The 15667-nt window shown below is 34.9% G+C and overlaps 1 protein-coding gene and 1 non-coding gene across 5 annotated transcripts; both read right to left on the bottom strand.

Moving 5' to 3' along the window:
* Window positions 1–8646: 8646 nt before the first annotated feature.
* Window positions 8647–11155, bottom strand: LOC107920560 (uncharacterized). 4 transcript variants are annotated; one of them, XR_005922945.1, is made up of 5 exons: window positions 10900–11153; window positions 10487–10630; window positions 10272–10334; window positions 9828–10189; window positions 8647–9119 (listed from the first exon to the last, which is right to left on the bottom strand). XR_005922945.1 is itself a non-coding variant. In XM_016850315.2 (3 exons), the coding sequence occupies exons 1-3, from the start codon at window positions 10592–10594 to the stop codon at window positions 10072–10074; spliced, it is 333 nt and encodes a 110-aa protein (XP_016705804.1). In that variant the 5' UTR covers window positions 10595–10893; the 3' UTR covers window positions 8647–10071. The 4 variants fall into 4 exon arrangements, 2 of the variants coding, with proteins under 2 accessions (XP_016705804.1, XP_040964953.1); XR_005922944.1 differs by having other exon boundaries at window positions 8647–10189; window positions 10900–11155; XM_016850315.2 differs by lacking the exon at window positions 10900–11153 and having other exon boundaries at window positions 8647–10189; window positions 10272–10378; window positions 10487–10893.
* Window positions 9125–9231, bottom strand: LOC121226083 (small nucleolar RNA R71). Its single transcript, XR_005923980.1, has one exon. It is a non-coding gene; the product is annotated as a small nucleolar RNA R71 (small nucleolar RNA).
* Window positions 11156–15667: the final 4512 nt, after the last annotated feature.

Genomic DNA, 15667 nt, shown 5'->3' with positions numbered 1-15667 from the left:
ATCAGTAAGATTTAGGATCGTGGTGGTCGGTTTAAAAATTCAGGCAATACAAGGGTTCTTTTATAAAATAACATGAATTATATAACCAAACTTATCAGAGAAAATGAGGCTAAGAAGGAGAAAATGAGTCATGATGAAAAATGTCGCAGAGAAAACTGTTAAGCTAGTTTTAAGGTTAGTTTTCATATTTCCTTTATTTTTTTATGAATTTATTTATATTTTCATGGAATTGCCAAGGATGTGCAAATATCAAGTTTCTACGGATTTTTCATGAGTATAATCGGGCCTTTTAGAGACAAGAGTTAGTGTGGGTAAAGCTGATTCTATTATTGCTAGTCTTGGTTTCCAGTGCTCTCAGTGAGTGGAGGCAGTAGGTTTTTCTGGTGGCATCTGGGTTGGGTGTAAGTAGTTGCTCCGTGTTGATATACTTTGGAGTCACCCTAAATTCGTTTTGATCCGCATTTCTGAGAATTCTCTCCTAAGACCAATTTTTGTGGTTTTTGTTCGTGGTAATCCAGATAGTTGTAAACGGAGATGCCTTTGTGATGATTTAAAGTCGTAGATTTTGAGGAATGGTTGCCCTTGGTAGGCTATAGGGTATCTCAACGCTATTCTTTCTATCAATGAAAAGAGAGGTGGGCGTGGTAAGGGAAGAAGATGTCCATATTTTGGTGACTTTATGAATTCGGTTGATCTTAATGATTTGGGGTTTAGGGGTTCTCCTTTTACGTGGCATAGGGGTGGAGTTTTTGAGCGTATTGATAAAGCAATTGGAAATGATAAGTTGATGGCTTCTTTTCCAACTTGTTGTGTGACTCATCTCTCAATGCTCAAATCTAACCATAGGCCACTGTTGTTGTCACTTAGGCTATTGATTCATTATTCTAATAGGAGACCCTTTCTTTTTTCGGCGAGATGGGCGAAACACCTAGGTTTGGAAAAGCGGAATTTTAACAGTTAGGGTGAGCAAAATTGGATTCGACTCGAAAAAATTGAAAAAATATTGAATTTCGAGTTAAATGAATCGAGTTATTCGAGTTAATCGAGTTATTCGAATCAACTCGAATTTTTTTTTCAACTTTCGAGTTCGAATCGAGTTGAGTTTTCGAATTCGAATAATTCAAATATCAAACTATAATATTTTACATTTTTACCCCAAACTCCCAAACCTTTTTATTTTTCCCTTAAAACTTTTACTCATTCCCACATTCCCCCCAAAACTTTTACTCCCCTCCCCTCCCAACCCCCAATCTACCCAAAATTCATTTCTCACCAAAATTTTACTCTCCCATTTACTTTTTCTCAAAATTTTACTCCCAAAAACCCTCAAAACCTTTTATTTTTCCCCAAAATTTTTACTTCCTCCCACTTTTTCCCTAAAACTTGTATTCCCTTCTCATCCCACCTCTCATCTACCCCAAACCCTCCCCCCTCCAATTTTTTTTTAATATTTTCCCTCCAAAATTTTACTCCCCCCTATTTACTTTCCCTCAAACTTTTATTCCCAAAAACTTTTTATTTTCCCCCTAAACTTTTACTTCTCACCCTTTACTCTCAAATAAAAAATCAAAATTATCCAAAAAAAAACACTAAACATAAATAGTAATAATTTTACTTATATCTACTATTTATATTATTAAATTAAATTTCACATTTTATATTATTTATATTATTGAATTGTTTAGTCATATTGAATATTTATATTAAAATTGAATTATTAATTATGCCATAAAATATTCGTGTTAAAATTTTATATTGGTATCAATTTCACATTTTATTTTTAAAATAACTTTTATTAAAAAATCATATTTTTACATTTAATATATTTTTTAATTCCAAAATACATAGTGACAAGAATCTGAAGATAATTGAAACAACTAAGCAAGCAAAGAAGCTAACCAGTATATAAAAAATTAATAAATAAATTATGAGGTGATGAAAGTTAATAAAAAATTTGATTAAGGTGGACAAATTTTATTACGATGGGTGACAGTGGTTACAAGGACCCAAAATTATTTTTTAAAATTTAACTCGAACAAATATATTCGATTCGATTCGATTCGAATTCCATCCTACTCGACTCGATTCGAGAAAACTTCAAATAAAGTTAGGATGATAAAATGAGATTCGAAAACTCGATTAACTCAAAAATTTTCGATTCGCTTCGATTCGATTCGATCGAATGCTCACCCCTATTAACAGTGTTATGTGCTCTACGATTTCAAATTTTACAAGTCAACTTAGAGATTGGAATAAGAAGGTTTATAGGCACATTAGGACTCGTAAAAAATGTTGGTTCAGAAACTTACTATAACGCCTTAAATTTTGAACTGTTGTTGTTAATTTCTGTCAATAATTAACTATCTGCTTCAGTAGTTAAGTGTTTTGTTGTGTGATTGAGGTCAGGGGTTCAAGTCTCACTTTTAGAAAATTTTATTATTCTTTTGGTTCAACTCCTATCCTTGAATGTTTGAATTAAGTATATTTATGCGTTAATTTATATCAAGAATAAGTTTACTGGTTTGATGGTTAAGTTATGTGTATTATCAAGTCTTGTGTTCGAGTCTCTGCCTTGGCAATAAGGAGATAGTTTTATGCTACTCAAGAAAATTTTAGTTATAATTTTCTTTAATTAAATAGTTTCTTAAAAAAAATTCCATTTCTTCTCTTTTTCTTACTGTTCTTCTTCTCCCTTCTCCTTCTTTTCTTTTTCTTTTTACTTACTTAAATAAATTATTACTAGGTCGAATTAGAAGTTCTATGTTGCTCGTTGTGTCGATTAGAAGGTTATTGTGTAAGCTATGTCATTATTCTCTTCTGTTTTAGTGAGTTTTTTATTTGTTATCGTTCGTTTTGTCGAAATAGGTTTTCTACTCATTTTGCTCGGATTCTCTATTTAAGTGTGCGATTAACTTCTTTTTTAGGCGAGGATTTTACTAAAGACGCTCCCCCAACGCGCTAGTTTCGTTTTTCACTTTTACGTGCAAGGTGTATGAATTTTGAGTTGGCATTGTGTCAAAGCTTTTCGACAAAACTTTGGTTTGATTGTTATTCCTAGTGATTGTTTGAGAATAATTGTGTAATTAGTCGCTAGATTGTCATTTTTAGGCATCAGATTCTCCCCGATTGCTTATACGTCGAAACCATGTCAGGTGTGAAACAAAAACCTAATTTTTTGCAAATTGCGAACACCAGAAAACATGGTTCTCGACTCCACATGGCCATTTGATAGGCCATGTGAGCCACACGGCCTTGTGTCAAGCATGATGACAGGTCGTGTAACTTACTATTTTTGAATTTGGAGCTCACGAGCTAGGGACACGGGTGTATGTCCAGGCCGTGTAACTCATTATTTTTGAATTAGAGGAATACGAGCTAAGGACACAAGCATGTGTCCAAGCCGTGTAACTCACTATTTTGGATTAAGGTCACATGGGCCAGGGATACGGACATGTGAGCGTTGTGAGTCATATGGGTGTGTGCTTAGACGTGTGCCAGACCATGTAACTCACAGTTTTGGGCCACACGACTGTGTGCTATGCCGTGTGGACCACACAAGCCAACCACCCAGGTTGTGTGAATCCACACGAGCTTATGAGCCAAAAATCAGAAATTTCCTCTAGGGCTGTAATAGTCATTCGGATCGAATGTAGGCCTACCATTAGGTCCGTATGATCTGAATTATACATTGAAACTATTTCTGATAATTTGTTACTGAGTAATATATTATTCTGATATATACATATTTGTTATTAGATTTGGCAAATCAATGTGATTGTGTTACATGATAATGGTCTGAAATTGTATTATTGTATATTTGTATCTGATATATGTTAAATCTACATTTGCATCGGGATTGGGACTGTATGAAGAAGAAAGTGTGGGCAGTTTAATAATCTGCCAAATCCAGTGGCTAAGCCACGTACATTTCTAATTCTGGCGAATTATCACATTCTAATCCGGAATTATTCTAAAATGTAACATACCATCACTATATGGTGTGAAAGGATGGAAGGGTACTTGATGCCCTATCTAGTGTGTTAGGATGGACAAAGATGGTGTGTGGCGAATAGGGGTAGGAATCAACATCTGTATCTGATATGTTCTGCATCTGTATCTGAGATACTTTATGTCTGTTTCTATATCTGATTTTGAGAATTGACTGACTAAAGATGACCTAAAATTACATCTATTCTTTTACTATTTAATTGAGAATGTAAGTTACACACTGAGTTGAAAACTCATTAGTTTTTTTTGTTTGGATTATAGGTAGCTAACATACTTAGGCGGGTTGGCGTGAAAGGAGCTGGGTCATTTCTTTTTAGTTATTTTATTATTCTTTTTATAAACTTATGCTAGTGTATGTTTATTTTGAATTACGTTTTAGAAGTTGGATTTTATGTTTGATTTAAATAATTATAAGTTTTTCAATGGTTGAATTTCAATTAATCAAAGGTTAGGTTGTTCTAAAATAGTTTAATGTAAACTTTAGACTTAGTCTTAACTTCTAAGCCAGATATGGGGTGTTACGTTTTATGGTATCAGAGTCAAGTTTACAAAACTCGAGTTGTGTTTTTAGGCTCCTATTTTTATTAAAATGAGTTTTGAATGAAAACTTTAATCAAGTAACTCTGAAAATCGATTTTATAAAAGACTGAGTCTCCGATGTCGAACCTATAAGTATTTCTACTTTAACTATACTATTTAACTAGAAATATAGTAATGACTGAACTTGTGGTTTTAGTTAGAGACTGTGATATGAGCTATGAACTAAGATATATGATGAGAATTCTAAATTGATCTATGAGGTCAGAGTAAGCTCAAGAGGGATTTGGGTTCCTCTAATTCTGTTCAGTGCCCTATGAAAAGGGTCAGGTTTGATAAGCCTTCGAGGACTGAGGCACCAGCTAGAGCGACTAAGATTCAGACATATAGTGATTGTGGGAGATGTCATTTGGGCGAATGTTGGAGGAAGTTGGGCACATGTCTTCGGTGGGGATCGATGGAGTACCGTGTTTGAGATTATCCCCTACGATTTGATCAGGTGTAAGCTCCTGCACTGGCTCCGACTCCAACTCCTGTGCAGCCGCTGAAAGTAGCTCAACAACCACCTAAGGGTCGTGGTATGATCAAGGGTGGTAATGGTTCTGGCTGAGGTCAGAAAGCATCGGGTCGAGGCACGAGTCAAATTGAAGCACGACAGCTTCCCCTTGTTTATGTGACGAAGCGCCGTGAGGATAGAGACAATGCCGACGTTATAATGGGTACTTTCTTTATCCATTTTGTTACGTATTTTGCTCTGATAAGTATTGGTTATACTCACTCGTATATAACTAACACTATTTCTATGAATTTAGGTATTTTTGTTAAGTGTACTGCTAGAGAGATTTCTGTAATTAGTCCATTGGGTCAGTCGGTTCGAGTTGATAAGGTGTATAGACGAGTTTTGTTAAAGATTCAAGGTGTGGTGTTTTCGGCTAACTTGGTGGAATTATCGTTTGGAGAGTTTGATTTGATTCTGGGAATGGATTGGCTCGTGGAACATCGAGTCAGTTTAGATTGTGCCTCTAAAAAGGTAAGTCTGAGATCATATTAATATTGAGATCGTTATGATTGGGCAGCGTCGAGATTACCTCTATAATGTAATCTCTGCTCTTACATTTGAAAAGCTAGTTCGAAAAGGTTGTGAGGCGTATATGGCCTTTGTGTTTGACTCTGGTTCTAAAAAACCTTATGTCACTGATATTCAGACAATAAAGGATTTTCTAAATGTTTTTTCAGATGAGTTGTCGAGAGTACCTCTAGGCAAGGAAGTTGAGTACGGTATTGAACTACTACTGAATACCTCTCCTGTGTCTATTGCCCCTTATCGCATGACATCAAAGGAGCTCTTGGAACTAAAGGCTCAAATTTAGGAACTTATGGATCGAGGTTTCATTCGACTAAGTGTGTCCCCATGGAGAGCACTGATTCTGTTTGTCAAAAAAAAGGATGACACGATGATGATGTGTGTGGAATATCGTCAGCTAAATAAGTTAACGGTAAAGAACAGGTATCCACTTTCGAGGATTAACGATTTATTTGATCAGTTTCGTAGGGCATCTATATTCTCCAAAATTGATCTTCGTTCTGGATATCATCAGGTTAAGGAGACTGGTATGTATAAGACTGTCTTTAGGACTAGTTATGGGTATTACAAGTTCCTAGTCATGCCTTTTGGTTTGATGAATGCTCCAACTGTATTTATGGATTTGATGAATTGGGTATTTCAGCCGTATTTGAATAAATTTGTCGTAGTCTTCATCGACAGCATTCCGATTTATTCAAAGACTAAGAGTAAGCACGATGAGCATCTTTGGATAGTTTTGTAGATACTCTATAAGAAATAGTTATACGCTAAGTTCAAAAAGTGTGAATTTTGGTTACAAGAGGTTACCTTTCTGGGGCATGTTGTTATAGCTGAGGGGATCTGAGTAGATCCCAAAAAAGTTGAGGCTGTGATCCAGTGGAAACAACCGAGGAATGTGTTTGAGATTCAGAGTTTCTTGGGCTTAGCAGTTTACTATCTCCGATTCGTTGAGGGGTTTTCATTTATTGCAGCTCCATTAACTAAGCTGTTGTGTAAAAACGCACCGTTTGTGTGGTCTGATAAGTGGAAACACGAAAATATACACACTTTTCATGCCCTTTTTAACCCAAATTCATGCAGTTTTGGTATAATTCTTATCAAAAAATATATAATAATTATAAAATAATTAAATTGTACTTAAAATTATTAACATGTTGAATTTTAATTAATTTTATAATAAATTTTGATTTATTTTCGACATATTCACACAAAGGGCGAAAATTGGCTTGGCAAACACTACTAGAAGCACAAAACCGAAAAGCGATTTTTGAAGCATCGCGGTGAATTAATTTTTTAGCCTAAGACAGTCCAAATTATTAATATTACTTCATAATATAATTAATTTTAATTTTAATCCAATTTATTTTGGGTTAAATAATAATAATTATTTAAATTATGAAAAGGGGCCCAATTGTGCTAAACCAAGAGACTGATCCAATTGAGCAACTTAGCTGCCCAAAACCATCCAACATGATGACCCAATCAACTTATTTAGCTGATTATTGGGCTTGCAAAATAGCCCTTGAAGCTTCCTTGAAATTGCATTCAAACCCCTCCACTATTCAAGCCTTTGTAGATTTCCCCTATCTAAATTTAGCAAGTTTGAAAGCTTCAAACTTGCCACATGTGTGGCTGGACATTGGGGGAGTCTATGGCTGCTGATTTTTTCTATTTTTATCAGCCTATCCAACCTATAAATACCCCATTGGCTATTCATTTCAAACACACCTTTTATCCTTTCGTTCTTCACTTCTCTCTCACTTTCTCTCTTTCTTTGTTCTTCATTTTCCGTTCCATTCCCTTGTCGATTTCCCCTCTTGAAAAAGACCCCTTCAACCACCATTGGAAGCAGCATTCAAGTGCTCGTATAAGCCTCAGTTCAACAAGAACAAGCAAGGAGGAATGGAGTAAACTAGTTAAGCTTTGTAGAAACACCCGATTTGATTATAGTTCCCTATCCTTTAATTTTTATTGTTGTTGTTATGAACATATCTATGAATGCTTGTGATGTTGATATTTTTAATTTAATTAATACAGCTTAAATTTAATTCGTGTTAGGTTGATTGCATTTCGTCTACTTAAATTATTAAAATTGTGTTTGTGTTGTTATAGGCCTGGGTAAGTTGTTTGATTAAGTAAAATCATGATTAAGTTATTCTTGCATTATAATTGTAAGGTAACTAATGAATGAAATAATTATTTAATCATGTTGAAATTGTAATTAATTGACACAATACTTAATCAATGCATGTTTAATCTTTTAAGGTAGCTGAGGGTTAAATTAGCGATAGTATTAGATGATACATTAGCCTTGCATAACTTGCAAGATTATTGTGATTAAACTGTTTCAAGGTAGGAATACATTGTTACCTCACTTAATCTTTTATGTGCTTATGAAGATTGATTAATTGCTTGAATTGGCATTGGAAAATGTTTAAGAGATTACTTAATTTAATAGGTACGTATGAGCAGTAGTTAACAAATTACCAAGTTTCCGTGAATTTATTCTTAACAACATGAACATGAGTTTAGTAATTCTAAGTTAAGAAATGTAATTATCTAACACAATTATGTCATCTTGATTAAAATCATCTTTTGAAATCCTGTATTGGAACTTTTATTTTATTTTACTTAGTTAAATTTTAGTTTTTAACCACTCCCACAAAATCAAAATATTTTTAATCACCAAAGTGTTTGAATTTCATTTCATAAATAATTTTCTTAAACAGTCCTTGTGGGTATGATAACTCGATATTTACTTGTCACTTTAGTACATGTTGCGATTGTGTACACTTGCACATTTCCATCGTTCCAAGTTTTTAGTGCCGTTGCGGAGGACTATTTTAAAAGACGTTATTTTTGAAATCGTTAATTTTTCATTTTGGTCTTTTTTTTTCTATTAAATTTTAATTCCATTTTTTGTCTTTGTTTCAGGTGTTTATGATTATTGATAAAATTATTAACTTACTCCCAGTAGACCTTGAAATTGAAAGGATGTTCAGACAAAGGAGACGATAGGCGAACCAAAAAAGGATCGAAGAGATGAATTTCGAAAATCAAAACCAAAATCCAGGAGGAACACTCGCTTACAATATTCACAGTCTGATCATTGTTTCTAATGACACAAATTGTTCCATTTGACAATATGCCATTCCTCTATTCAATGAGCTCTATATGAGCATTAGGAGACCCGAAATCGTGGCACAACTATTCAAGCTAAAGCCGATCATGTTCCAAATATTGCAAAATATGGGTTAATTTAGTAAGATTCCTACTGAAGATCCACATCTTCTTCTTCTGCTATTCATGGAAGTGAATGACTCATTTAAACTAGTCGGGGTGACTAAGGACACCTTGAGACTGAGATTATTTCCATACTCTTTAAGAGATATAGCACGAGCATGGTTGAAATCCCTACTGTTAGGTTCCATAACTACATGGAAAAAGTTGGTTGAACGTTTCTTACTGAAATACTTTCCTCCATCTCTGACTGCCAAGATCCAAAATTAAATCACTTCATTTCAGCAACTTGACGAAGAATCTTTATATGAGGTATGAGAGCAGTTCAAGGAGTTATTATGAAAGTGCCATCATCATGGCATTCCTTACTGCGTTCAAATAGAGACTTTCTATATTGATCTCAATTTACATACTAGAATGATGGTGGATGCTTCGAAAAATGGAGCCCTTCTTTCTAAGTCTTATAACAATGCTTACGAGATTATTGAAAGAATTGCTAACAATAACTATCAGTGGCCAACCAACCGAGTAGCCTCAAAAAGATGAGTAGCAAGAGTACATGAAACAGACACATTTGCTTCTTTGGAAGCCCAAGTATCCTCTATGTCTTCTATGCTTAAGAACATAATTGTTAACGGTTTCAATGGTAATTTGTCAGGTCAACAGCCTAAATATTTTCCAAAAACAGATTTTTTAAATTCGTGTCTCAACAACAATTGCTCGTTTACATGGAAGAGTATATGGGCAACCAAAGGAGTCTTAGTTGATGGGTTTGTTGGAAAGTAGGAAAGGGTACTGAAATCTCAGCCATTAATGATAGGTGGATACCAGATTTTAAGTATGCCAAATTATCATCTCAGTTTAATAATTTGTGTGATTTTAGAGTTGCCGATCTAATCGATGATGATCTAATCGATGATGTCAACAGGGAATGGAAGAGAGAGTTAGTTGTTTCTACCTTTCCAGAAGAAATTGCTGAGATGATTCTTCGAACTCCGCTAGCAAAGCAGCCGCATGATGACTATCTGGCCTGGAGGGGGGAGTCCTTGGGAGAATTCACGGTTCGTAGTGCCTACAAACTATTACAGGGCATCGAATCTAATCCTAGAGCTGACACTTTAAAAAACGAGCATAAGAAATTTTATAAGGAACTATGGCTTCTTAATCTTCTTACTAAACTAATAATTACAGTCTGGAGAATTTCATGGAATTATCTTCCAACATGGGTCAACTTGCAGCATAGAAGGCTTCTCAAAAACACTGCATGCTCCCGGTGTAGAAGAGTGGCAGAAACCACGAACCATGTTTTTCGCGAATGCCCTGGTGTAATATCAATATGGAAAGAGTTATCATTTCCGGAGATCCTTCAGGTGCCCCATATGGAATTTTTTCAATGGCTTACCTGGATTTTTGAACAAATCTCGCCCTCTCACCGAAGGATATTTTGTTGCGCTTTATGAGCAATCTGGGGAGAAAGAAACAAAAGAGTACATGAAAATTCCACCAGATCTGGGAAAAAAATTGCAAATTTTATTAAGAGCTACTTCTCTGAACTTGTTGGGATCGAAGAAAAAACACCAAAGGTTATAATAGGGAACAGGAAATGGCAGCACCCACCTGATCAATTTGTGAAAATAAACTTTGATGCGGCATATGATGGACATCTAAACCAATCGGATGTAGGGATTGTGGCGAAGGACAGTGAAGGAAATGTTCTCCTTTCATTCACAAAGATTCATAAGAAGGTTGCTTCAGCTTTTGCTGCAGAAGCAATTGCTTGCCGGTCAGCAACACAGATTGGTATTGACATGCAATGGGCAAAGATCATCATTGAAGGAGATGCATTAGCGATTATTAAAAAGTGTAAGATGAAGAGTCATGACAGATCGATGATTGGAGCATTTATCTATGATATTCACCTGATAATGACCAAATCTAGCAATATTTCATTCGAGTACATCCCAAGAGAAGGGAATAGTCTGGCACATTCACTTGCAAAGGAGACATTAAAGAGGAAAGATGAGATTTACCTGTTAGGTGAAGTCCCTGAGTATGCAGAACATCTGAAGGACAGAGATAAGGAGGACGGAATGGATTGAAGAAGGAAACAAAGAAATGAAGAGGCGATTACTGTAAAATCAAAAGGATTTGGAGAATAGGCTCCATCGGTATCCGGAAATCCCAGTAAAGAAATGGAAGATGATGAGACAGGATGAAAGCGAATTGGCTTTTGGTTGGGCAAACTAGCGGTGGAATTAATTAGTTGTCTAGAGTATTCTTTTATCTGTTATATTTTTTGATTTTCCTTCGGCCTTAGGTTTACTTTATTAGAATGGACTGAGCCCAGGTCTCTGCTTTTTAGGTCAGTGTTTTGTTTTTTAATATGGGTCATGTCATACTCTTTTAAATTTTTCAATAAAGCCCAATCTAAATTATGTTTCAAAAAAAAAAGAAATACTAAATTTTATAAAAAAATTACTACTTATTTTTATAAATTTTATGAATTTTTCTTATTTTTATAATTTTTTGAGAATTTTTATATAAACTTTAAAAATCATATAAACCCTAATAAAATAATTAAAAAATCAATTTAGTCTCCATAAAATAATTAAAAAATCAATTAAGCCCTCCATGTTAGATGACATTTTAGCAGTCGCATAATCAAATTGTCAATGTTAGATGCCAGTTAGTCATTACGTCATTTGTCATGTCAGCACTTAATGAATTATTAGGGGTTTTGATGAAAAATTATATTCGAGGGACTTAATTGATTGTACTTTTAAAAAAACTCAATTATTTTTTGAATTATATTTTAGAGGGCTTTTGAGTACATAAATTTTTTTTTGATGATGTCTATCGTTATTAGAATAAATATTATTAATTTTAAAATAAGAAACATTATTTTTAAAATACATCTATAATTAAATTCAAATAATTTTTTAATAATAGAACAATATTTTGGGCATTTTATCAAAAAAAGCTCTTTTTTTAAAAAATTACCGAAATGGGCTCATTATTTAATTATTTATAGAAATAGTCCATTTTTCGAAAAATCGCGTCCACGTCAGCGCGATGTCAGGAGACGCGCTAGGAAATCGCGTCCACGTCAACGCGAGTTGCTGACGTGGCCGTGACTTGACCCGCTCGTGAATAGTGCTCCAACGGTCAAAAATTTGACCGTTGCCCCCCAACGGTAAAAAAAAAACTAAAAATACCCCCACCCTTTTTTTTCACAAACTAATCCTCTCTCAAATTTCCTTCAAAAATTCTCTTAAGTTCCTCTTAAGTTCCTCTTAACTCCCTTTTTTTATAAATAATTTTAAAAATATTTTTTAAAATTTTTTTAAACCGTAAAAATTTGTACGATTTCAACAATGGCCGGAGAATTGACTCGTCTTGATAAGCATTACATATCGGTGGAACAAATGAAAATGGTAAGTATTAAATTTAATTTTTAAATATTATTTAAGAATTTTTTATTTATGCATTTTTAGATAATTATTAATTTTTTATTTGTTATAAAAGACTGTAGATAGGGTATTGGAATGCAATATCCGGAATATGCATGCTCCTTCATCACCGTTGGTAGAGAACTACCTGTGGGAAGCGAGTTTTTGGAACATGGCGACGGTAGGCTGGGGATGTAAGGTGGACTCGAAACTAATCAGTGCTTTGATTGAGAGGTGGAGACCCGAGACACACACATTCCATCTTCCATGTAGAGAGTGCACTATCACTCTAGAAGATGTCAGTCTGCAATTGGGATTACCGGTGGACGGGAGCCCAGTCACCGGGTCTGCCCAATCTAGCGATTGCGGGGCGGTGTGCTACGAGCTTTTGGGCACTATTCCGGAGAAAATGGAGGGAGGTAAGATCGAGATGGGCTGGTTACGTGACACATTCACTGATCCTGATGAAGATTCAACCGAAATTGAAAGAATATGATATGCTCGGACATACATTCTTCAATTAATTGGAGATTATCTGATGCCCGACACGTGACAGAGCCGCGTACATCTAAGATGGCTGCTGAAACTCATTGATTTTAGAGCAGCCGGTGAATTGAGTTCGGGGTCTGCCATCTTGGCAACGTTACATTGGGAGATGTGCAGGGCGACGCGACTGAGGAGAGTAAAAATCGGAGGTTGCCTGTCACTACTGTAGTCGTGGGCATGGTTTCACTTTCCATTTCTACGTCCTCGAGTGGACCACCCATATACATTCCCACTCATAACGAGGTAAAGTTTATATTAGATTTTTACAATTATTATGTAGATTTTTAAAAATAAAAGTATGCTAAAAATTTATTTAATTAGGTGGAACCATCCGGCAAGTCATGCTCGATTACCGTCCTCTCTTGAAGATATACGACTTCTATTGGACCAACGGTCGGAAGCACAAGTAAGTTTTAAATAAAATAGATATTTCCATACATTCGCTAGTCGGTTGATATTTAGTATTTAGTATTTAGTATTATGTATATAACTAATATTTCTATCATGTTCATATAGTTTCAATGGACACCATACGAGGATCCGGCAATTCGGGCAGTAATCCCGGAAGAGTCCTTACAATATCCACAAGCTTGGCACGTGAAAGTCGTGTTGATCAACTACGCAACCGTGGAACCGCACCAAATAGACAGAGTGCTACGACAATTTGGATGTCGATAACCGATTCTCGTGGATCCTGAGGTGTTTGACGATCAATACAAAGTCGACCTTCGGCAATTGAATACGGATTGGACGAGATACTGGTCTGAGTACATGGAAATGTGGGAAAATCTATATGAATATATACCTACTCAGGAACCAATCATCGTTTTGGAGTTAGCGTGCGTTCCAGAATACATGCCATGATTTAGGATCAATGGGAAGCTGTATTTACTGACGCCAGAGGAGAGGCAGTGGCAAATACGTGTCGAAAGGGAAAGGCACGAGCCTCTAAATCCAAGATGACGAAGGCAGCCCCTCAACGAGGCCCAGACATTCACCCGACTCATCATCAGCGGCCATGCAATCACCAGGCCCAACAAGAGCACCGACACAGTCACCCGATGCAGCAGTTCAACCGATAATACCCATGTAACTGCTTTTTCAGATGATGCCAGGTGCGTTTCCTAGCACTTATATGTATCCTAACCCTTATATGTATCCTTTTTCGAGTCCTATGGCAGGTTGGAGCCAAATGCTCGGTTCAGCTCTATTTCCTGTTATGCCGAGTGGACCGCAGATGTATAGGCCAGCGGTGCACGAGGGATCGCAAGAGGGGCTGTCGGGGAGTTCTCCTTTTTACCAATCCCCACCAATGTATGGGTTTCAAACACTGTCGCTGTTCGTGATACAAACACCTCCACATATACTATTCTTTAAAGGTGGATCATCGTCCCAAGTCTGACAACCAGATGCCGTACCGAAAGAACCAGAATCCCCGCCGGAAAAACAACAACCGCCGCCGGAAGCTAGAGAAAGGAGGAATCGAGCGCGTAACCATCGACGGTCGCCATGTGGCACTGAATCCCCTGGGCATAGACATTGATTACTGTATTTAAATTTATTTGTACAAATATTTTGAATATTTTGATATTATTTGATGTAATAAAATAGAAGTTTATTTGATGTAATAAATAGAAAATTTTGATATTATTTGAGAATTCTACTAACCATTTATACCCTTAAATTAAAAACCCTAACCTAATTTAATTAAAAATCTTAAACCCTAAACTTAAAAACCCTAACCCCCTTAACTTAAAAACCCTAACCTAATTAACTTAAAAACCCTAACCTAATTAAATTAAAAACCCTAACCTAATTTAATTAAAAACCCTAAACTTAAAAACCATAACCTAATTTAATTAAAAACTTTAAACCCTAAACTTAAAAACCCTAACCTAATTAAATTAAAAACCCTAACCTAATTTAATTAAAAACCCTAAACCCTAAACTTTAAAACCCTAACCTAATTTAATTAAAAATCTTAACCCTAAACTTAAAAACCCTAACCTACTTAAATTAAAACCCTAATCTAATTTAATTAAAAACCCTAAATCCTAACCTAATTTAATTAAAAACCCTAAACCCTAAACTTAAAAACCCTAACCTAATTAAATTAAAAACCCTAACCTAATTTAATTAAAAACCTTAACCTAATTAAATTAAAAACCCTAAACCCTAAACTTAAAAACCCTAGCCCCCTTAACTTAAAAATTCTAACCTAATTAAATTAAAAACCCTAACCTAATTAAATTAAAAACCCTAACCCCCTTAACTTAAAAACCCTAACCTAATTAACTTAAAAACCCTAACCTAATTTAATTAAAAACCCTAAACCCTAAACTTAAAAACCCTAACCCCTTAACTTAAAAACCTTAAACCCTAATTAACTTAAAAACCCTGACCTAATTAAATTAAAAACCCTAACCTAATTTAATTAAAAATCTTAAACCCTAAACTTAAAAACCCTAACCCCTTAACTTAAAAACCCTAAACCCTAATTAACTTAAAAACCCTAATTAACTTAAAAACACTGACCTAATTAAAAATCTTAAACCCTAAACTTAAAAACCCTAACCTAATTTAATTTAAAACCCTAAACCCTAAACTTAAAAACTCTAACCTAATTAAATTAAAAACCCTAACCTAATTAATAATTTTACTTTCACATAATGTTAGATTTGGAAAAATGTTTTTTCCTGGTACTAACAATTAATAATTTTATATAATTTGATAATTTTACTAATCATTAATACAATTTATCAATTAATAATTTTACATTCACATAATGTTAGATTTGGAAAAA

This window comes from Gossypium hirsutum, chromosome D13, assembly GCF_007990345.1.
Source record: "Gossypium hirsutum isolate 1008001.06 chromosome D13, Gossypium_hirsutum_v2.1, whole genome shotgun sequence".
In the NCBI taxonomy this organism is placed as follows: domain Eukaryota; kingdom Viridiplantae; phylum Streptophyta; class Magnoliopsida; order Malvales; family Malvaceae; genus Gossypium; species Gossypium hirsutum.
This window is presented reverse-complemented; position numbering and strand designations above follow the sequence as displayed.